General features: G+C 40.8%; 1 protein-coding gene across 2 annotated transcripts in view; it reads left to right on the top strand.

Moving 5' to 3' along the window:
* PRELID2 (PRELI domain containing 2) overlaps window positions 1–23,134 on the top strand; it is a 65,015-nt gene that overhangs the window by 33,527 nt on the left and 8,354 nt on the right. For both annotated transcript variants that reach the window (XM_021701972.2, XM_021701974.2), the window contains exon 5: window positions 1,034–1,139. In XM_021701972.2, the coding sequence (XP_021557647.1) occupies window positions 1,034–1,139 (106 nt within the window). The remainder of the gene's footprint in view (window positions 1–1,033; window positions 1,140–23,134) is intronic.

Raw genomic sequence — 23,134 nt, 5'->3', positions numbered from 1 at the left:
AACCTGATGTGGGGCTGAATCCCCAGACTCCAGGAACATGATCTGAGCTGAAGGCAGATGCTTAACTGACTGAACCACCCAGGCGCCCCTCTTGGTAGAACTTTAAATAGCATAGTGGCACATCTAATCTCACCACCCTCTCCAGTCAAAGATTAAACAAGTCATCCCAGGCTTCTGGCTTTCCAGTCTGTCTCTACTGCCTGTCTCTCTGTGGTAATAATGGCTAACATTTAATGATTGCTCATTGTTTCTCAAGAATAGTTCATGTTCCCATTATGTGTATTAACTGATTTACTTCTCACAGTAGTTGTGAAAGGATGATACTATGATTATTCTCATTTTGCCCATGAGGAAACTGATGGCTTAGTAATCTTACCAAAGTTATACATCTGATAATTATCTCAGACTCAATTTTAAGAAGCCATTTTGCTGCATGAAATGAGTATATATATATATATGTTTTATTTTAATTGGAATCAGTTAAGTTTATTTTATTGTGGGTCAAGTAGAACAACACTTTAAAGAGAGAGTACAGACCTCTTGACTGTCACACTTTTATCATGGAATTATGTCTTAGGTGTGACTAGAAATCCTTTATTCTGCAGTTGCTATAATTAGACTAATACAGCTATATATTTTCTTTTTTCCCTGAGTTTTATTGAGCTATAACTGACATATAGTGTAAGTTTAAAGTATACAACATAATTTTATATATGTTTATATTACAAAATGATTACTGTAATAAGGTTAGTTAACACATCCATCACCTCTCATAGTTAAAAATATTTGTGTGATGAGAGCTTTTAAAATTTACTCTTTAACAACGTAATCTGAATAAAATAATTGTATATATAAATTCTAAGTCTCTTTTTAACAAAACTTTTGTTGTAATAGGCAGTTATTGCGTTGTTATGGACATTGTTTTGTGTTGATCGTTAAGTGGTTAACTATGCTGTTGGAAATCTGTAGTTAAATATCCAAACGTAGAATGACATCAAAGTTGCATTTTTTTGTTTTTTGTTTTTTTTTACAGGACAGAGTTCATTCAGAGAGGCAGGATTTCAATCACAGGGGCTGGCTTTCTCAACTACATTTTGGAAACTTTTGCCAGCACGTTCTTAAGACAGGGTGCCCAGAAGGTAAGCTTGTTTCTGCTTTGAACCAACATTCATTTTAAGAAACCATGGAGATTCCCATTGGGTTATTGAATAAGGCTCATGAGCAGACATCATGAAAAAAATACAGTTAATAAGCAAAAATAAATAGATGCAAAAATAATTGTTTGCTAATTATTACATACATTTAAATCAAAGTAAAACTTAAGTACCATTTGTGACCCATTAAATTAAAAAAATGACAGTGAAGAATATGTAATACTATGGGAAATTCTTAGAGTCTAAGTAAGAGATATAATCAGAATGAATAATTATATTTTCAGTATATACAGAATGATGACAACTATTTCCTAAAAAAAAAGATACTAGCTAATATTTATTGAGCACTTACTTGTACCACTCAATGTAAAAAGAATTTTTTATTCATCATCTCATTTAATCCTCAAACCTTTGAAGTAACTATTTTTATGAGCTCCTAGTGGTCAATTCTTATGGTTTTCAAACTCCATACTTGTGGGAGCTCAGGCTTCCATGAAGGTGTTTCAGAGGCCACATTACGGTTCTAAGGTCTGTACCCTGTTATAAGTAGTACTATTCTATTTTTACATCTGTCTTTATGTAGAGCTGTATATGTGCTATTTTCTTGCCTTCATAGCATTATTTTCAAAACTTCTTTAGGGTAAAGTCTGTTTCTTTTGCATGATTATATACTTATTACAGGTGTTTTGCAGTATTGGCAAATTCACTTTTATTAACTTGCTTTATTTATAATATTTTACTTTTTAATTATTATTGTTATTATTAATTGTGATGAGGGGCATAATCACTTACTTCCACGATTTACTCGGGACTAATGCTATGCATATGTTACCTTGTTTTGTTTTGTAGAATACTAGGTTTAATGGCTATTAATTGTGGAACAATAGGTTTAATAGTAGGTTTAATGGCTGGTCTGAAGGAATATTGTTATGACCCCAGAGATTTTCTGGGTAACGAACCTTTGTTCTCCCTTTGCAGATCTAGGTTCAGGAATGAACCTGGACCACGATGTGTTAGTCTGGGAGGCTGAGGGTGATGAGTGTTTGATCCTGTACCATACTCCATAAACATACTGTCAGGGTTAATGTGTTCCTGGCCTAGAGGTGCATAGACCGGCCCAGCCTGTTTAAGCTGGGTGTGAAGCGGGTAGCTGAGCTTCTGGAAGGTCTGATGTGACCTTTACACAGACATGACTGCAGGTTGTTCTGCTCTATTGCAAAGTATGCATGTGTAAAAACTCAAATGTTCTGCAAAACTGATGGGGCTAAAAGTAATGGGGCTGATGAGAAGAATAATTTCATTGCTATATCCCTGAGAGAGTTTTCTTGTACATTCTTTTAATCAAGATCGACAAGCTTTTTCAAACTTTTTCATATTTCAGATGGTAAATATGTTAGGCTTTGTGGGCCAAAAGGCAAACTGGAGATATTATGTTGGTACTTTATAACAAGAGAGAAACAACTTTCCATAAATTTTGTATTGACAAAATTAAAATATAATAATAATTGAATTTTATTTGTAGTATAGTTCTTCTAATCAGAAAAATGGGATTCTGTTTTTTTGGGGAACGTAACAGTTAGCTAAATTGTGACTCAAAGTTAGTGTTCCCTACCATCAGTTGCAAATATTCGTTTGTAAAAGCCATTCTTATCTTGTGGACCATACAAACACAGGTGGTGGACTGGATTTGGCCTGTGGGCTACGTAGTTTGCCAACCCCCGCTTTAGATACATGAATATTCTTTTTAAAAATCTTTTATTTTTTTAAAGATTTTATTTATTTGAGAGAGAGAATGAGAGAGAGAACACAAGAGGGGGGAGCGAGAGAGGGAGAAGCAGACTCCCCGCCGAGCAGGGAGCCCGATGTGGGACTCGATCCCGGGACTCCAGGATCATGACCTGAGCCGAAGGCAGTCTCACTCAACCAACTGAGCCACCAGGCACCCCTAGATACATGAATATTCTTTGATTAATTCAGGTGGGTGTATATTTGACCTGTCCATCAATCTGAACCTATTAATGACTTTTAACCATACACAGGTATGTATATTCTGATCCTGTGAGATACATAAAGTAGACACTCTTAGTCCCATTGTATTAATGAGAAATGTCTTGAAGGAGTAAGTGCATCTGATATGTGGGTGGCTGCTAGCCTGCCTTCCTTTTTCTGACACATACATGCTGAGCATGTGCTTTGTGTTAGGCACTGTGTTAAGCATAGGGTAGATGGATTTACTCAAGGTCATGGGACTAGCAGAGTGGAGTCTGGACTCACATCCCCATCTTTTACAACGAGTCTTACTCCGTGCCCCTTTACTGGCAAGTTATGTTCTGATAAATGAAGCAGCATGTTTGCCTCCTTAGCACCATGCTGTGTATTAGATGCATTTATGTTGTGGTCTTACTCCTTCTGTAGTTATTACAACTCTTTGGTTGCAAGTAACAGAAACTGCTTTAGGCTAGCTCACTATAAGGGTACAAGGGTGGTGAGGCGGGCAGCCTTCAGAATGGTCTGCCCTGGGACGGAGAGCTGCCAGGAACCCATAGTATTCCTTCTTTAGCACTTGTCCGTAAGAGTATGCATCTGTTTTATTCTCTTTCTCTGCTCCACAGACTGTAGAATATGATGTGGGCCTCCATAGTCCAGGTGTGTATGTTATATAGAGTTCTGGCCAACAAAGAGGCTGTCTGCTTATTTCATTGATTTCCAAATTCTTTGGGAGGGACTCTTGTCCTTTCATGGGTCAAGCATGGCCAGGTGGGTGGAAGTCAAATTTTACGAATAAGGCTCAACTTGGGCTGTGAGTTTGTGGGTCAGGGTCGGGATGTCACGTCCCAGGGAAAGGGGTGGTAGGATGTGCCAATATTCCCAAAGGCTTCTGGCATGGTCTCACAGTAGATTCTGTGTTCTTGATGGCAGAGAGGGGGGTTTTATATTTTTATTATTTTATTTTATTTTTTAAGATTTTATTTATTTATTTGACAGAGAGAGACAGCGAGAGAGGGAACACAAGCAGGGGGAGCGGGAGAGGGAGAAGCAGGCTCCCCGAGGAGCAGGGAGCCTGATGCGGGGCTCGATCCCGGTACCCTGGGATCATGACCTGAGCCGAAGGCAGACGCTTAACGACTGAGCCATCCAGGCACCCCGAGAGGGGGTTTTATTAATCTTAATCCCAATTCCCCTCAACCCACAGTAGCTTGGGCAGTGCTCCTACATTTATGTGGAAATGAGTAGAAAGGAGATAGAATGCACAGCTACATCTCAGTTGGTTTCTGATGAATATGATCTGGAAATCATCAAGTGACTTCAAATTTTTCTAAAGTGAGGAACCCAACTAATTCCTCTTTTTTTCTCACTTCTGCTCAGAAGTAAGAATATGTTTTTCTTGCTAGGTTTTGCCTTTTCTGACTTTCCTCTTTTTTTTTTTTTTTTTTCCAGAGGCTTAGTTTAATGAGTTAGCTTTTCAATTTTAGGAGCCACTTGTGCTAAATTGTCTTTTACCTTTTATCCAAGTGCTGATGTTTTCCGGTATCAGCCTGACTTCGTGATAAACCTTCACAGCTGAGCCTGCATAAATGGCTTTTGTGGAAGTTACCGTGAGAGTGTTTTAGGTGACTTTATTTTCACTTTAGGACTTTATCCTTGAGGCTGTTTAGTGATGGTGAAGATGGGATCTGATATCTATTTTTATCCAGAGAAAGCATGATGAGGCTCTCACAAAGTTTGTATCTCTGTGTTTGTCAGTTAGAAGCTGGCCCTGGATGCGGGCCCCCAAGGTGAGGTCACTTGTGTTTCTGTGCTTCCAGAGGTTGTGCAACTGCTTTTCTCTCCTCCCTTTACCACTCGAAGGTGACTTGCAGTTCGGGGGCCTTTCTGACACAAATGCTGACTTTTCATATATCACTTGGATCTCACTTTCGTCTTAGAATGGAAGTATGTGGGCAGGTGAATGGGGATTGCCCTCTGGTAGCCAAATCAACAACTATGTTTTTTTTTTTTAATTATGTTATGTTAATCACCATACAACTATGTTTTTGAAATAGAAGCTGTTCTAACTTCTAGCCCACTAAAGCCCCTTGTTTTTGTAATGTGGCACAAATAACTTTATCCCTCTGGATCCTAAATTTAATTGTCTACAAGGTGGGAATTTAATATATTTTTTAAAGATTTCATTTATTTATTTGAGACAGTGAGCGAGAGAGCAGGAACAGGAACAGAGGGAGAGAGAGAAGCAGACACCCCGCTGAGCAGGGAGCCCGACTTGGGACTCCATCCTGGGACTCCCAAGATCAGGACCTGAGCCAAAGGCAGACACTTAACTGACTGAGCCACCCAGGCGCCCCACGAGGTGGGAATTTTAATGCAGTCCCACAAATAGGTGTGAAAACTATATTGAAAGTTTTCAGTAGATTGAAAAACACAGGTAAAATACACAGAAGGTGTTCTTCCTGTTTTCAAGAATTAAAAAAAAAATCTAACTCACATGCTTCTTTTTCATACTTTCTTTTTATGGTTACATGTTTGTTTGTTTCTCTTCAAATTCATCTGAACACACAGTAGATTTTCAACTCAGAAGTTTAGTTCCACAAACACTTTGGGTATCCACTATATGCCAGGCACTGGGTAGGATGCTGGAGACGCAAGTAGGAAGGAGAATTCACAAGAGTGGAATCTGTGCCTTCTACAGCTTTATTTCTAAGAGCTTGGAGTGGAAAGCTTGACAGGCAATGAATAAACATCTGCTGATAATGAGAATTTATTGAGCCCCACTTGGTGTCCAGTGCTTAGCACTATGGTCAGTGCTGAGAAGAATATTAAAATAACAACTGTACTTATAAGAGGTTACTAGATGCCAAGCACATTACCTAAATTACTTTTCTTCCTTTTTTTAAAGATTTATTTACTTATTTGAGAGAGAGAAGGAGAGAGAGAAAATGAGGGGGCAGAGGGAGAGAGAGAACCGAAGCAGACTCCCTGCTGAGCCCGATGCGCGGCTCTATCCCAGGACGTTGAGATCATGACCTGAACCAAAGTCAAGAGTCAGACATTTTAACCAACTGAGACACCCAGGGCCCCCCCACCCCCCCAATTACTTTTCTAAACAACTCTGTGACATAGGAACTCTTATTCCTATATTATGCATCGGGAACCTGAGGTCCCAAGCGATAAAGCAGTTTTCTCAAGGCCACAGAATTAGTGAGTGGTGAACTTGGGATTTGAACCCTAACGTCACTGGCTCCAGCGTGTACTGTTAATGAGTATACCCACTGCCACATCCACGCGCTCTGCACTCAAGCCCCCGCATGTGCGGCAGCAGACGTGGTGTGCTTGCGAGAGCCAGAGCAAGGGGATATGGTATTTACAGTAAGGACGGAGGAATGCAGAAGCAAGGAATTCAGTTGCAATGGAAGAACTTGGACTGGACAAGGGGAATGAGGGCTATGATACTGGTTTTGAATGGCTAGAGAGCATCCTCCCTTCTGGTCCGAGCCCCTCCCCTCCCCCCAACTCGTTTTATCCAGACTCTACCTGACCTAAATTCCAGAGTGCCAGGCAGGTTGAGGGTATGTTCAGCTGTTAATGTTATATACTTTTTTTCTGCTTTCCTCTGGACCATGGGTTTGTTTTTGTGCTGTCTTGAAAATATCTTTATATTACAAAAGAAAATTTCAGTGGCATTTTTCACAGAAATAGAATAAACAGTCCTAAAATCTGTATGGAAGCAGAGAAGACCTCAAATAGCCAAAGCAATCTTAAGAAGCTGGAGGCATTGTGCTCCCTGAGGTCAAACTATATTACAAAGTTGTAGTCATCAAACCATTATGGTATTGCCTAAAAACAGACATGTAGATCAAAGGGAAAGGATAGAGAGCCCAGAAATCAACCATTCTTACTCAATCAATTATTTTATAATGGAGTAACCATGAATATACAGTAGGGAAAGGACAGTCTCTTCAACAAATAGTACTCGGAAAACTGGACAGCTACATGCGAAAGAATGAAACTGAACCACTTTCTTATACCGTACACAAAAAACAAGAGCAAAAACCCTAAACAAATGTTAAAAAAAAATGGGCAGAGGAACCAAATAGACAGTTTTCCAAAGAATGCATACAGATGGCTAACAGGTACATGAAAAAATGTTGAATATCACAAATCATCAGGGAAATGCAAATCGAAATCACAATGAGATACCACCTCACACCTGTCAGAATGACTGGTATCAATAAACAAGAAATAATCAGTGTTGGTGGTGGGAGAAAAGAGAACCCTTGAGCACTGCTGGTAGGAATGTAAGTTAATGCAGCCACTGTGGAAAACAGTATGGAGGTTCCTCAAAAAATTAAAAATAGAACTATCCTATGATCTAGCAATTCCACTTCTGGGTATTTATCCAAAGGAAATGAGAACACTAACTCAAAAGATATATATACCCCCGTGTAAATAATGAGTTATTTACATTAGCCAAGATACAGAAACAACCTAAATATCACTGATGGATGAGTGGATAAAGAAGATGTGGGACATACACACACACACACACACAGGAATATTATTTAACCCTAAAAAAGAACGAAATCTTGCCATTTGCAATAACATGGATAGGACCTTGAGGGTATTATGCTAAATAAATAAGTCAGAGAAATACAGATACCATATAATCCCACTGATTGGTGGAATATAAAACAAAAGCAAAAACCAAGTTCATAGATACAGAGAACAAATTAGTGGTTGCCTGGGGTGGTTATAAAATAAATACGATGGGGTGTAGAGTACAACACAGTGACTATGGTTAATAATACTGTATTGCATATTGGCACGTCGCTAATAGAGTAAATCTTAAAAACTCTCATCACAAAAATGAATTCTGTAATTATGTATGGTGATGAACACTAACTAGACTTACTGTGGTGATCATTTCACAGTACATACAAATATTGAATCATTATGTGGTACACCTGAGACTAGTATAATGTTGTATGCCAGTTATACCTCAAGAAGAAAACATACCTGTGAAGGTGATGTTGGGAATGGTGTGATTGGTGACATACGAGACGAGACAGAAAATGTCATCCATCAGTTGGAAAGTTCAGGGAATCATGGATCCTGAGCTGCTGATCAAATCCAGATTCAAGCACTGCACACAGACTTTCTGGCTCTGACTCCTGGGGACACAACAGAGGACAAGCTGTTGAGTACATGCAATGATCTGAAGTTTGGGAAGTGGAGCGTTAGAGAAGAGGAAGCATGAGTTTTCCAGATGTTACTTGACTTGCTAAAATCATAAATCAAGTAGTAGAGGAAGACCTACAGTAAAGATTGCCTGATTCCTCCCACTCTATTAAAAACTATAGTAAAGATTTTTTATTGTGATAATGTTACATAAAATTTTCCAGTTTGACTATTTTTAAATGCAATCTGCTGTGCATTAAGTACATTCAGTGTTGTGTAACTATCAGCACCATCCAAATCCAGAACTTCTTCATCTTCCTAATAATAATTCGGTTAGCCATTAAATATTAACTCCCCATTCCTCTCTCCTCCCAGCTCCTGGCAACCACCATTTTATTTTTTGTCTCTGTGAATTTGACTTCTTGAGGTACTTCATGTAAGTGGAATCATACAATATTTGTGCTTTTTGTATCTGGCTTATTTCATTTAGCTTAGTGTTTTCCAGGTTTATCAACGTCATAGTGTGTGTCAGTATTTCTTTTTAAGGCTGAGTGGTATTGCATTATGTATTTGTACCACATATTATTTGTTTATTCATCCGTCAGTGGACACTTGGGTTTCTTCCACCTTTTGGCTATTGTGAATAATGCGGCCATGAATATGGGTCTCTAAATACCTGTTCAAGTCTTTGCTCTCAATTCTTTTTCTGGATTTTGTGGTAATTCTGTTTTAGTTTTTGAGGAACTGCTTAAAAGTTTGTTTTTGAGATAGCTAGCTCTCTTTGTCCATGGCAGCAATGGACTGTACCATTGCTGTGTATTTTTCTCAAGTTCGTCCAGAAGAGTGGTGCTAAATAGACTCTACTCTTGGCTGGTGACACCAGCAAGTGTGGCATATGGTGCTCTCCTCAGTCTGAGAGGCATTCAGTTGTCTCTTGACTCCACCATAGTCTCTGTCTCTCTGTCGTAATTTCAGGTTCTCGTGGACAGTTTTGATCCATGATAGGTTGGAAGTGTTGAAAAGTGCCATAGACAAGTAGCACACTGGATGCCACTTAAGTACATATTTTAACTTGCCTTGAGGTAAGCAAGCACGTTCAAAAAATAGATGAAGAAAACAGAGAGAAGGACCTGACAGAAAATAGGGACTGAGGGAAGTCTGAGACACATGAAAGGCTTCATACACATTTCTGCAGCCTAGGGGAATGGTCAACAGCTGTGAAGCAGGGCTGGGTTGAGCCCAGGCCAGTCAAGTCCCACCTCAGGGATTCTGGGAGAAGGACACAGCAGAGAGATGGGGCTATTCCCTGGGCACGTGTAGCTCTGCAGATGCTCTCCAGTTATGGGAAGGTAGGCCTTGGGTCTTGGTTCAGCCTTTTCTTCATTAGCACCCACCCATACCCAGTGAACCTTTTTAGACTTTTTTTTTTTCTATTTGTCCCCCTCCCCATGAACTATTAATACCATGGAGATACTGATTATCTGTTTATACACTTATATTATGCCTTTGCTTTATACATAAAAGTATAAAATATTTTTCACTCCCCAAAATAAATTGTCACCTTGTGTTGATGTGGTTCCCACTGAGAAAGTATGCTTCATACCACACTGGTTGTAACTGTCTCCATCTCCCCCAAATTCAGTCACCAGTCCCCTGGCCCCTGACCCCCAAAATTCCAAACCAAAATCAAAAGAAGTTTTTGGTGGACTCCCACGTGGTTCTTGCAGATTTCCCCGTATTACTCTTCTGGGAGAGGCTTAGGAGATAATATGGGTAATAACACTCTTGTCATGCAAGTGTTCTTTTTTAGCCCTGTTGTCTCTATGCTTGGAGACACTGCAAATGCTGTGGAAATGCAGAGCTGTCGTGATGCACTGGCGTAGAGGTTTTTTTCTTCCCCCCTTAAGTTTGTGAAATACATTTTCAATGTGTAATAAAATAATTTGTTATCCTAGCCACTCTCCTGGCAGGGCCCCATTATTCGTCCCCTCATTATTCTTGTGTTGATCAGGAGGCTGAAGCGGAGCGAGGCTGAATTCAACAGCATGTGAAATATTTGTCACCGAAACAATGTGGGCAAGTCAGACAGTTTGAACATCACTTTAAAGAAGGTCTGGCCTACACATGCTACAGCTAAAGATATCTGAACATGCTGTTTCCTTAGGGTGTTTATAAAAATCCATTTTAATAGTGGAACATAATTCTCTGAGACAGAAGGTACTATTCTTGGGTATATACCAGTATATATAAATGTGTGTGTATGTGTATATGTACACACACACTGTACAACACACACACACACACATGCACACATACACTGAGACACTGTCTTTGTAGTAGTCCAAACGGGCATTTGAAAAACCTGGCTGCTATTTGGTCGCATCATCTTTGTAAACTGTATTAGTCATCTGTGACTGTATAACACATTATCCCGGCACTCCACAGCTTACAACAGCACACGTTTATTGTCTCTCAGTTTCTGTGGGTCAGGAGTCCGGGCATGGCTTAGTTGGGTCTTCTGCTTCAGGGTTTTAGATATAATCAAGGTGTTGGCTGGGGCTGTGATCTCATTGGAAGGCTCTATGGGGAAGATTCAGTTCCAGATGCATTCACATGGTTGCTGGTAGGATTCTACCAGCCTCCCTTGGTTCCTTGCCATACGGGGCCCTCACGACATGGCAGCAAGCAAGAGAGGAGGCAGGAGATGGCTAGCAAGGCGGAAGCCATAGTTTTTGTTACCTAATCATACAAGTGACATCCATTTCTTTTTTTGTACTGTGTTCATGAGATGTAGCCCACCCTCAAGGGAAGGGGATTACACAGGGCATAAACCAAGAGGCAGGAATCACTAGGAGCAGCATCAGTACTGCTCACCATACTGACCTCAGCTGATTGGTATGCCAAGTTGCATGCACAACTGTTAAATTCTTTTTGACATATATTGGGAATTGGTAATAATTAGAAGTTGGTAAGGGTCAGCTGCACCCTCAAAACCTTACTACCAGCTTATAAAAAAGTTCTGCAACATGTACAGACATTTTGTTAACCCTTTGTTTAGAAGTAGGCACAAAATAGTTGACCTGTTTCATCAGTTTGATTAAATCTCTCTCCTTTTGGGTGCTCTGACCATGAGTCGCATCAGCAGCTAACTCACTGAAAGCAGAGCTGACACTATTCCAAAGGCAGGATTCAGCTGTTTTAAAGATCGCATCAGGTGGCCAAATCTTCTGATCCAGTGGGTGGTCATCGGACCATCTAGCATAAACTTTGGGTGCCATCCCTAAAGCTGGCTGGCATAGGGCTTGCTGGCTAGAATCTTAGACCTTCGTTGTACAAGGATGGGTGTATCTCTGGAAATTTGAGCTGACCCCTGTATCTTAAGTTCCCCTAATTAAATTAACGAGAGTCCATGTGGCACATTCGCTAGGAAGTCACTAACTTTACCAGTGGAAATTCACAATTTTTTTTTTAAAGATTTTATTTATTTATTCGAGAGAGAGAATGAGAGAGAGAGAGAGCATGAGAGTGGGGAGGGTCAGAGGGAGAAGCAGACTCCCCGCTGAGCAGGGAGCCCGATGCGGGACTCGATCCTGGGACTCCAGGATCATGACCTGAGCCGAAGGCAGTCGCTTAACCAACTGAGCCACCCAGGCGCCCGGAAATTCACAATTTTAACATTCCTTATTCCAATTATCAAAGCCCCTGCTGTTCGTTTTCAAGGACAAAGGTAACTGAAGTTTCTGGAGAGTAGGTTTGCTGATTAGCGTGCTCATAGCCCAACCTGTAGAGCCTGAAGCCTGCATGGGGACAACCGACTGTCCCTGGTGTACGATGTGAACTAATACAGGCACCATAATAGGATACTGAATGTGCTGACGTATTTTGAAGCAAATTGTAGATGTCCTAATAATCACGTACCAGATTTCAATTCCTGAACCTAGGATATTCTGCCTTTAGAAAGATTATTTAGCGGGCACCTGGGTGGCGCAGTCGTTAAGCGTCTGCCTTCGGCTCAGGTCATGATCCCAGGATCCTGGGATCGAGCCCCGCATTGTGCTCCCTGCTCAGCGAGAGGCCTGCTTCTCCCTCTCCCACTCCCCCTGCTTGTGTTCCCTCTCTCGCTGTGTTTCTGTCAAATAAAAAAAAAAAAAAAAAAAAAAAGATTCTCTCTCCAGGGCGCCTGGGTGGCTCAGTCGTTAAGCGTCTGCCTTCGGCTCAGGTCATGATCTCAGGGTCCTGGGATCGAGCCCCACATCGGGCTCCCTGCTCGGCGGGAAGCCTGCTTCTCCCTCTCCCACTCCCCCTGCTTGTGTTCCCTCTCTTGCTGTGTCTCTCTCTGTCAAATAAATAAATAAAATCTTTAAAAAAAATAAAAATAAAAAAAAAGAAAGATTATTTAGCATGAAACAAGGTTTTGGTTGTGTGTTTAACATAAGGATTGAATGTGAAGCTTCAGAGAAGTGCTCTTTGGTCCATGCTCTGGTTGTTTCACTTCCTAGATGTCGCATTTCACATCTTGGACCCTCAGTTTTCTCATCTCTAAATTGGAGTGATAGTGGTGTACTTCATAGGGATATCTTAAAGATTAAAGAAAGAAAGAATATGGCTGGCAAATAAAGAAACTTTAAGAATTACTAGCATTAAGAGAAGTTCTCTGATAAGAAAGATATTTTTATATGTAAATACCCTCTTACATACTTACCTGAACAAAAATTTGATTGCAGCAGTTTATGGTTTTTAAAAATTATTTTTTATCATTTGTTTAAATCTGTAATTTTAATACTCATTTTATCCACATTTAACATTTTGATTTAGTTCCTTCTATGTGTCTTTGTGTATGTTGGCATACATATGTATGCCTGTATGTATGTATGGTATTTTTTTGAAAGACAAAATTGGGATTTTTTTTTAAACATTTTATTTATTTATTTAATTGACAGAGAGAGACAGCGAGAGAGGGAACACAAGCAGGGGGAGTGGGAGAGGGAGAAGCAGGCTTCCCGAGGAGCAGGGAGCCCGACGTGGGCCTCGATCCCAGGACCCTGGAATCATGACCTGAGCTGAAGGCAGTCACTCAACCAACTGAGCCACCCAGGCGCCCCCGACAAAATTGGGATTACTCTGTTTAGTTAGTCCATCTTTTTCATTAATGGACACACTGTTAACATTTTCCTTGAAAACATGAGTTTTGATGCCTTCATAATAGTCCATTGGCAGAATTGCTTTTCTTGTTGGTTTCCATTTTTTTTCACCATTATAGATAATATTGTGGTAAATCCATGAATACAAATGCTTGTGTATATTTCTCATCACTTCCTGGGTTAAAGAGTGTGCACATTTTTCAGACCTTTGATGCGAATCGCTAAATTTCTTTACAAAAGAATTTTTGCCAATTTGTAGCTTCCACCAGAAGCCAACTGGGTATTACCAGTTCTCTTGCTGTGTGACTTGAATGAAGGACCTCTTAGAACTTCATTTGTCATTAGGAAATCAGGGTTCATTATTCTACCCTCATAGGATTATTGTGAAGAGGAAATGAAATTGTTAGCTCCACTCTTCTGATGCCTACTCCAAAGACATTGAAAGTTAATGCTTCTGTCATTAACTAATTGTTTGACCTCAGTCCTCCTCCACGCTAATGGTGTTGCCTTGGACTGGTTGCCCAGAGCTGCTCAGTTCCTCATCTGTGAAATGAATGTCTAGTGGACACACGTGCATGGTAGTCACTACCCTAAAAAAGAATGGATGTTTCAAAACCCAGTAATTCTAAGATAAGAGGAAGACAGCAAATAAAAGTGTCATTCAAAAGAATAAATAAAAGTCACCAGTATGACATATGAACATCAATATAATAATCTGCTGACTGCATGTTGGAGACTTGTATTTCCTTCTTGGTTATGTGAATCTTTTCAAGATTTTTTTATTGCTAGATCAGTTAAATGATGGTAACAGCCCTCTGCTTACCTATCCCCTCCCCATCAGCTCAGCTTGTCCTGCTTTCTCTAGAGTTTTAGTGCCAAGCAATGTAGCCTTTGTAGTGAAAACCTCTCGGTGAAAATAAGAATGCTGTGAGTGATAACAGTCTTTGATCCTTTCCCTGAGTTTAAGTCAATGCCTTTACCTTGACTGTGAGACTTAAGAATCCAGAATCCCGTGATGGCTCATTTGAATTCATTAGGGTTGTAATAGACTGCTCAGTGGTAAAACTTTGGGGGACACCCTGCAGTCAGCCAGCTGCAACTGTGGGGCATTGCCTGCTATGAAACTCGATGAACCTGAGAAGTTAGGCCCTTAGCTGAAATGGCAGAAAGTGGTTTCTTGAGCCCTAGATGTGTTACTGGCATTATTTGCATAGTGATCGGAAGTCATGTCTCCACACATCATGCCGCATTTATTTTTTTAAAAATTTTTTAAAATTTATTTTATTATGTTAGTCACCATACAGTACATCATTAGTTTTTGATGTAGTGTGCCACGATTCATTGTTTTTGTGTAACACCCAGTGCTCCATGCAGTACGTGCCCTCCTTAATACCCATCACTGGGCTAACCCATCCCCCCACCGCCCTCCCCGCCAGAACCGTCAGTTTGTTTCCCGGAGTCCATAGTCTCTCATGGTTCGTCTCCTGCTCTGATTACCGCCCCCCTTCATTTTTCCCTTCCTTCTCCTAATGTCCTCCATGCTATTCCTTATGTTCCACAAATAAGTGAAACCATATGATAATTGACTTTCTCTGCTTGACTTATTTCATGCAGCATTTAATGCAGGGGCCAAGAATCAGGAAATCGGGTGGGGGCCCTGCCTTGGCCGCACTCAGTGGCCACATTGCTTGGACTGGTTGCTCTGAACTTCAGTATCATCTTTTGTGAATCAGAGATTGGACTAGGAGGGTTGGTTTTAATTCTGACATGATGTGATTTTTTTTGGAGCCGTCCCTCCTTTCCCTCAGTGTGTAAATACCAAGATTTAAAAATTTTTTCTGACAAAATGTCTTTAAGCCTGCATAAAAATCCAAGAGTTTAAGTTAAGTGGGGACCCAGGACTGTCAGAGATATTTCATGTAACAAGTAGATGGTCAAGGGTTGAGGTGGTGGCAATAAAATATTTAAAAATGATAAACATGCTTTCATAAAATACTAGTTAGCAAGGGGGGATGGTAAGCATGTGGTAGGGATGTTACAGTTTCATTTTATAGTCCTATTCAGGTGAGCTAAATAAAGTGCGTATTACAAAAGATTTGTAGGAGTTGTAGGGGTCTTTGAGCTGTTGGTACCCCATAATAGACATGTTGCCTTATTTTTAATCCATGTTTTCTGAAAACACAGACTGTTCTGGAAATTTGGAAAAAACCAGATACAGTATTAATATTAACTAAAATCTATTGAGTTTTACCATGAGCCAAGCACTGCACTATTTTATGAGCAGTGGGTTCTCCCAGTGACTCTGAGAGAGAGTCCATTTTACAGATGAGGGAGTGGAGGCACAAAAGTTATTTTACTTGCTCAGGGTCATCAACCAGCAGGTGGCAGAGCTGGAATTCCAGGGGGTCTGACCTCAGAGCCCATCTTCTTAACTGCCTACTCTTTGGCTCCCTGACCTGGAGGGCAGAATCCTTTCCCCCAAAGAGCTTGACTGGGGAGACAGGACGAATGCATGACTGGTCTCCATAAGCTTGGGGTATGACCTTGGAGTCAGATGACCTTGAAGTCAACACTTGTCAGAACGTAGAGAAAATGTCATCTCCGTAACACTTACTGTGATGCTTGCTTGCTTTCCTAATGCTCCTTTGCTCTCACACCCACCCAGGAATCTTTGGAGATTTGGGAGCCATGTTCTCCCCACTGTTCTGCATAGACTTTCCAAGCAGTCTAGTACTTTTCTGAGTTCGCTCTCCCACTCTGTTGTGCTAAATTCAAGAACAGAGACAATAAGAAAATAGGTATTTGTGGCCACCATAAATCTTCACATACCTCATATAAACCTAAGGCAGACACAGAATTGAAGACTGAAACAGTGCTGGCCAGGTGGCATTGAAATACTGGAAAAATTGGGGCTGTGTCTGCAGATTGTGTGGATTAAATGCATTTGAGGCACAAATCTTTTGTGGATCAAATCTATTGTAGGACTGGACTTGAATTCAGCTGGGTTCTTTGTGCTAAATTAAGATTCTTAGTTTGACCAAAAGGCCAGGAAAATGTCATTGAGGCTTCTCAGATCAGGAGTAAATACAGAATTCTGGGTAGAGCAACTTGAATTGCAAAGGTAATTTAATTTCTTAAAGGTACATCCAATAGTTAAACTTCAGTTGTGTGCTTAAGCCCTGCAGCATACTAATTAAATGCTCTGTGAGTTCTCCGAGGTGTCCAGCTGTTCCCCTTGATCGTTCTTCCTTCTCTGTAGGTGGGATTTCTTATTCTGTGTCCCCACTCTGTGGGAGAATTTCATCTCTTGCTGAATGACCCCTTTGGTTGTGCCCACCCTCTGTGGGACTTGTGGTACCAGGCAGAGCCCCAGAAGGAGAGGGGGAGAAGGCTGGAGAGCCTGCCAGGTAAGGAGGAAAGAAGCCTGTGGCTTGTGAACCCAGGTTTGTTGGAGTGATATTTCTTTGTCACTTCCCATTTCTTTGGAATCCCACTTGCTGCCTGGGATTTGACCATTCCCTCCCTCCCTCCCTCTTCCCTTTTTTTCTTCCTTCCTTCCTTGGGGGGAGGGAGGGACAGAGCGGGGAGAGGGAGAGAGAGAATCTTAAGCAGGCTCCAGGCTCATCGCGGAGTCCAACAGGGGCTCGATCTTAAAACCCTGAGATCATGACCTGAGCCAAAATCAAGAGTTATCAGACACTTAACCGACTGAGTCACCTTGACTCCTTATTTCTTGTCTAGCTTTCTTCCTTAGAGTCTAGCTAAATTATGTTTCTGTTTTTCTCTGAATTTTGTTAGTAAAGGAAAATGGTGGGTTTTTGAGAGTTAATTAACTCCTTTCGTATTGACACCAATTTAAGAAGAATTTAAAGGCTATAATTAAAAAAAGTTCTCAGTTGATGGCCTCTGGTGGGGATGTTGCTTTTTTACTTTTCAAGATACTTACATTTTTTAAAGCTTACTGGTTTTTCTCTTCGCTTCTTGATATGTTTGAGTATTTCATAATTTAAAAAATGGCTGCACTTCTCCCAAAAAGGCTCTTTCAGTCTGTATAAAAAAAAAATTAAGGTTTTGTTTAAAATGTTTTTGTATAGGCACTACCTGCACATAAATGTTTTAAAATATATATTTTCAGCAGAGCCATATAAGTTCTTTTGCCCTAGATCTCTTTGAGAACCAGCAGAATGCCCTGTACTGATCAGCTGTGTGACCTTGAGTAACTGACCTTAATTTCTGAGTCTCATTTTCCTCATCTGTAAAGTGAGGATAATATTGGAACCTACTTCATCAAGTACTTATGAGAAGTAAATGAGTTATATGCATGAAATGCTCAGGACAGGACCTGGCACACAGCAGATAATCAGTTGTTATTATTTAAAAAGAAAAATGCAAGGAAGTTATCAGTAAAAACTTATTTTTCCTATTAAGGCTGCAGACAGTTATTTAGAGGTTATGGTAGGTCTGTCTTTGAAGTCACTGGAATCCGAACTTAAAATCTCTGGGCCCTCTCTCATAGGGTGTGTACAGATCGAGCCTCTGGTGAAATGTGAATGATAGTACCTACCTTCTGAGCAGGAGAATAAAAGGGAATAGTATAAAGAAGTGCTTAAAATATCTTGGCATATATTAAATACTCCAGAAATGATAACTGTTATCTTGCCATTATAGCTCAAATTGGCATGTTCTTTTCAGTCTTTTATGCGCAGATTTTAAACAGTCATAATTACAGTGTAAGTACAATTTCATGTCTTGCTCTTTTCAGGTAATATTATATCATAAATGCCTATCACAGCAACTGGAGAAACTGCAAAGCCAACATTTTAATGACTGCATAATACTTCATTAAGTTGTTATATAATAATTGATTGCCCTGTTTCTTTAGGATTGAACACTGAAGTCATTTCCAAGCTTCCCATTAGAAGCAAGACCATGTGAAGCATCTTTATACTAGAATCTTGATATTTTGTGTCATTACCGTAGAAAAGATTCCCTGAAGTACTGGTATCAGGATGTGGCGGTTTTCATGATTCTTTGCCTTAGTGAACAGGAGGCTTCGGTGCGGGGCTCAGCACTTTATCCTCAGCACTTAGCGCACAGTCAGTGCTCAGTAAATAGTTACTGAATTAGTGAACACATGTTATTGAATGATTTTCCGAATGTGCGAAGACTTTGTTTCTATCCTAGTTTTTAAAGATTTTTTGTTTATTTATTAGGGAGAGAGAGTGAGCATGAGCGGTGCGGGGGTGGGGGGGTGGGGAGGGGTTGAAGAAGAGGGAGAAGCGGACTCCCTGCTCAGTTGGGAGCCTGACCTGGGGCTCCATTCCAGGGCCCTGAGATCATGACCTGAGCCGAAGGCAGACGTTTCACCGACTGAGCCACCCAGACGCCCCTGTTTTTATTCTGTTTTATTTTAAAATAGTCTTAAAGGCAGCGAAACTTTTTAGCCATTGGGGTAATAGGAAAGGTAATAACAGGTCATATTTGTTGAGCACTTTCTATGCCCTAGGCATCATCCTCAGTACTTACGTGTGTTACCTCCTTCAGTTTGCATAACACTGCTCTGCGGTAAGGACTGTTACGACCATTTTATAGATTAGGAGACAGTCTACTTGCCCCAAATCACACAGGTCGTGAGTGGTAGAACCCATGTTCACATGAGGCAGTCAGACCCTTAGTCTCTTCACCTGATGACTAGATTACATATCCCTCCTACTTTACTTTTCCAGCAGCTCGTCCCTTTCCATGTCAGCCAGTCTAACAAATGATTTCCCAGGGAACCTGAATTTCTTGGCCAAATTCCAAACAAAGTGTGAATCAGGTGTCCCTAAGCCTGGAGGGTTTTGCTTAGGTCTCAGAATGGGAGCCAGAATTGCTTACAGGTGCTTGTTCTTTAAAAGGAGTCTCACCTTTGCAGTTCACCACGTGAAGGGTGTGCAAATTTTTTTTTAAAAAACTGTAGCTTTTTTTATCGAAGGGAAGAATTTTATCACATTGTTAAACATTCAAGGCAGCTGGGAGATTTATAACGTCGTCCATGTGGGAGTTATTAATTCATGAAGGAATATCTGGGACCAAACAATACCAAAGATAAGATCCTAGGGATTAACCAGTAATGCTTCCATTTAGTTAGCAATTGAAATAGAGCAATTTTTAAAGAGTATCAAATGTGCTATTACAACCATTTCTTCACTCTCTCTTTCCCCTTATCAGTTTATTATTTGATAATAATGGGGATAATGGCTGGGGACTTTAAAGAATATTTGCATCTGTGAGCACTACATGGTATTTTTTTTCCCCCTTTGCAAATAAATGACTCTTAAAAACAGCAGGTGGATTATCTTTAGACTATTATTTGCACATAGTGATTTTATGATTTAGTCATTTATTTGTAGCTTTTGTTCTGGTTGTTTGTGTTAATTTGTAGTATTAAATGCTTATACTTGCCACGGACGTCATGGTTCTTCCGTGCACTACACAGGTGATGTGAAGCATGGGGAGTGAAGATGAGCCCTCCTAGTTATATAGCTAAGGTCCATTACGGCCCTCCAGCTCACAGCTGTAACCTCATACCTCATTCAGCCTCCCTGGGGTTTTATCCCCAAGAAATAATGAAAGACATTATTGTGGGAAGTAACAGCCTCACTGGTTTTTCGATGAAACCAAGGAATTCTAATTGGCAGATATTGTGTGAAAATAGAAATGTTACCTGTGCACATGCCTGTCCTCCAGCTTCTTCCTAGTGCTTGGGAGAGCTTCACTTGGTATCAACAGAAAACGAAGTGCATTTGGAGGTGAGATGAGGTGCTTTTATCCTTAGGGCAGTTTCAAGAATTACGTGTAGCTTCGTTTCAGCCCGCCTCCCCTGAAGAGATAAATTAAAATCACCCAGATGTAGATGGAAATAACTTTGGGATGGCAGGAAGGACTATGCCTAGGGCAACATGTCATTTTTTGGGGATTTGACTAAGAGAAACCTGCAAACGTACCTTTTTAAGGAGGTGATGTATTGTGGGCTCAGTCACAAAAACCTGGGTGTGAATCTGGATTCTGCACTTACATAGCTGGGTGCTATTGGTCAAGTTTCTGACCCTCTGTGAGTCTCATTTTCTTCACATCACTGACTCGTACGTTGAGTGTGAGGCTTAAATGAGACCAGGCCTATAATGTGCTCGGCACAGCCTAGTAGGGCCGTAGTCTTTCTATAAATAGTTCTTTCCTGTGATTTGGATTCTAGTTCTGTTCCTTTTGCTGAAGACCCTGTGACCTAGAGAAAGCTGGCTTACTCTGTGGGGCTCAGTGTTGTCAAACGGAAATTTTAGTAACTCTTAGAGGTGATGTGAAGATCAGGTGAAATGTGCTTGGAGAAATCTGATCCAGGCATGAGGTGAGCCCTTGCTGACATATCCTCTGGGTCACTGACCATCCACTGAACGGGGGGGTGCCTGGTTGTGGGAGTCCCACTGTGAGGGGCCCGTGGTCAGATTTGGGTCTGCAGAGAAATCAATAGTCGCTTTTCAGGCCGCAGGGAGAAAGGGTGGGAATGCCTGACAAAAGTCTGTCATGTGTCAGTAGCTTTGTATGTTGCCTCAGTGAATCCTCACAGCAATCCTGCAAGGAGGCGTGCTTGCTCACCTCCCTCCACCCATTGTATGGGTCCACAAACAAAGCCATTGAGGTAAATACCCATTGTGGAAAGAGTTGGAGAAATCCAGGTTTAAATTTCAGGTTGGTCACTTACTCACTCTGTGACCCTGAGCAAGTTACTCTCCTTTGAGGCCCAGTTTCCTTACCTGGAAATGGTGAGAGTGAACGTGTCTTTTTTTTTTTTTTAAAGATTTTATTTATTTATTTGAGCCAGAGAGAATGAGAGAGAGAGAGCAGGAGAGGGAGGAGGGTCAGAGGGAGAAGCAGACTCCCTGCTGAGCAGGGAGCCCGATGCGGGACTCGATCCCGGGACTCCAGGATCATGACCTGAGCCGAAGGCAGTCGCTTAACCAACTGAGCCACCCAGGCGCCCGAGAGTGAATGTGTCTTTTAGCTCAGGGGACTCTTGAGACGATTAACTGAGATAATTTCAGTATTGGTGAGATTTGGTGTGATGGGTTTTTGACTGAAAGACGGCTTTTGAAAATTATATTTCCTTCAAAGGACATATGAGATATGAAGACGCAGTAGGCTGGCCTTACATGTAAAGAAAATTGTTGACGTACAGAAATTAATACGAATGTGGGTGAAAAGAAGGGGAGAGATCAAAGCAAAAGGAGAATTACCTGGGCATCTAGTGGATTTATTTATTCTGTTAGAGACAACAAGCATGCTGGTAATCATTTTATCTCTCAGAACAGGGAAGAAGCAAGGCGGAATTATGACTGTGCTTAAATTTGATGAATAGTGAATAAGTGCCGATAAAGGGAAGTGATAGGAGCCTTGTGTTTTAGTTTGTTTGTTAAAAGCATTGGTACTGGGCCCCTTCAGTGTGCCAGGCACTGAGGCAGTGCCGCCTCAGTGTTAAGAAGACTGCCTTATAATGAGGACTGACAGATGGAATAGAGGTAGAAAGCCTCCCCTCCTTGGAGGTTTCTAAGCAGGCAACAGAAGATCGTTTGTCAGAAATGTCATGGATGGCATGTGGCACTAGGTTGGAGGCTGCCCTGTTGGTTAATTAGTGGTGAAAAAGCCATATAGTCCAAGTCAGGAAAAATAAAATTATATATATGTCGTTTAAAAAAACTAAAAATGAAAATAGACTAATGGGGTTACACTGGAGGGTTGGGGAAGGAATTTCATAAAATAGGCAAACACCAATGCCTAAATGCCTTTTAGCCACTAACCTGTTCATGCCACGTCAGAGTTTATTTGAGAACTGGCAGGAGGGAAGTGGCTTGGTCATCTTTCATCCTGGTATTTGATCCTGGGACACCTCTCTGACTCAGGTGCATCACCCACAGTTCCTTGCGAAGACTTTGCTCTCTGGACTAGATATTATAGTGTCCTTTCCAATTCTTAGTTTTTATTATTTGGGGGTATATTCTTTTCCACAACCAGTTGTGAGATTAAATATTCTCTTTAAGGAGAGAGGGAGTTTTATAACGTGAAGCACAGACATCTGAGTTATTATATCTGTTAATGTTCTGCAGTTACACCTAAAGATTTTGGGTTACTTATCAAAATAAAAATGAATCTTACGCAAGAGTTTTTTGGCTGCTATGGGAAAATTATATTGAGGTCATACATCCTATCAGATATTCCTACTTGAAAAGCATTGTATTTAAAATAATTTGTAGAGGTTATTAAATATTGATTCATGTATTAAGAATCGTGCCATTTAGTTTGGGAGCAGGGCTGCAATGTCTGATTTATTTATCAGGCTTTTTGAACGTATTTAAATAGGGAAGGGAAGAACAAGCTCCTGCTGTGTACCCAGCAGTATAATAGGCATTTTCACATATGCAATCTCATTTATGCCTTCTGCCCCCTTGTGCGGAAACATCCTGGATCCTGGACTCTCAATCCTGATTGCTTTGGGTCAAATCAAGACTCTTTGCTTGTTAGTTATTGTGTGATTTTGGCCCAGATGCTTAATTTTTCTGAACCTCAGATCTCATCCAAAAAAAAAAAAAGATAATCCTCTGAGGCAGATAGGAGAGTAAACTAAGCCAATGGCAG

This window comes from Neomonachus schauinslandi, chromosome 7 (genome assembly GCF_002201575.2).
Source record: "Neomonachus schauinslandi chromosome 7, ASM220157v2, whole genome shotgun sequence".
NCBI lineage: Eukaryota > Metazoa > Chordata > Mammalia > Carnivora > Phocidae > Neomonachus > Neomonachus schauinslandi.
This window is presented reverse-complemented; position numbering and strand designations above follow the sequence as displayed.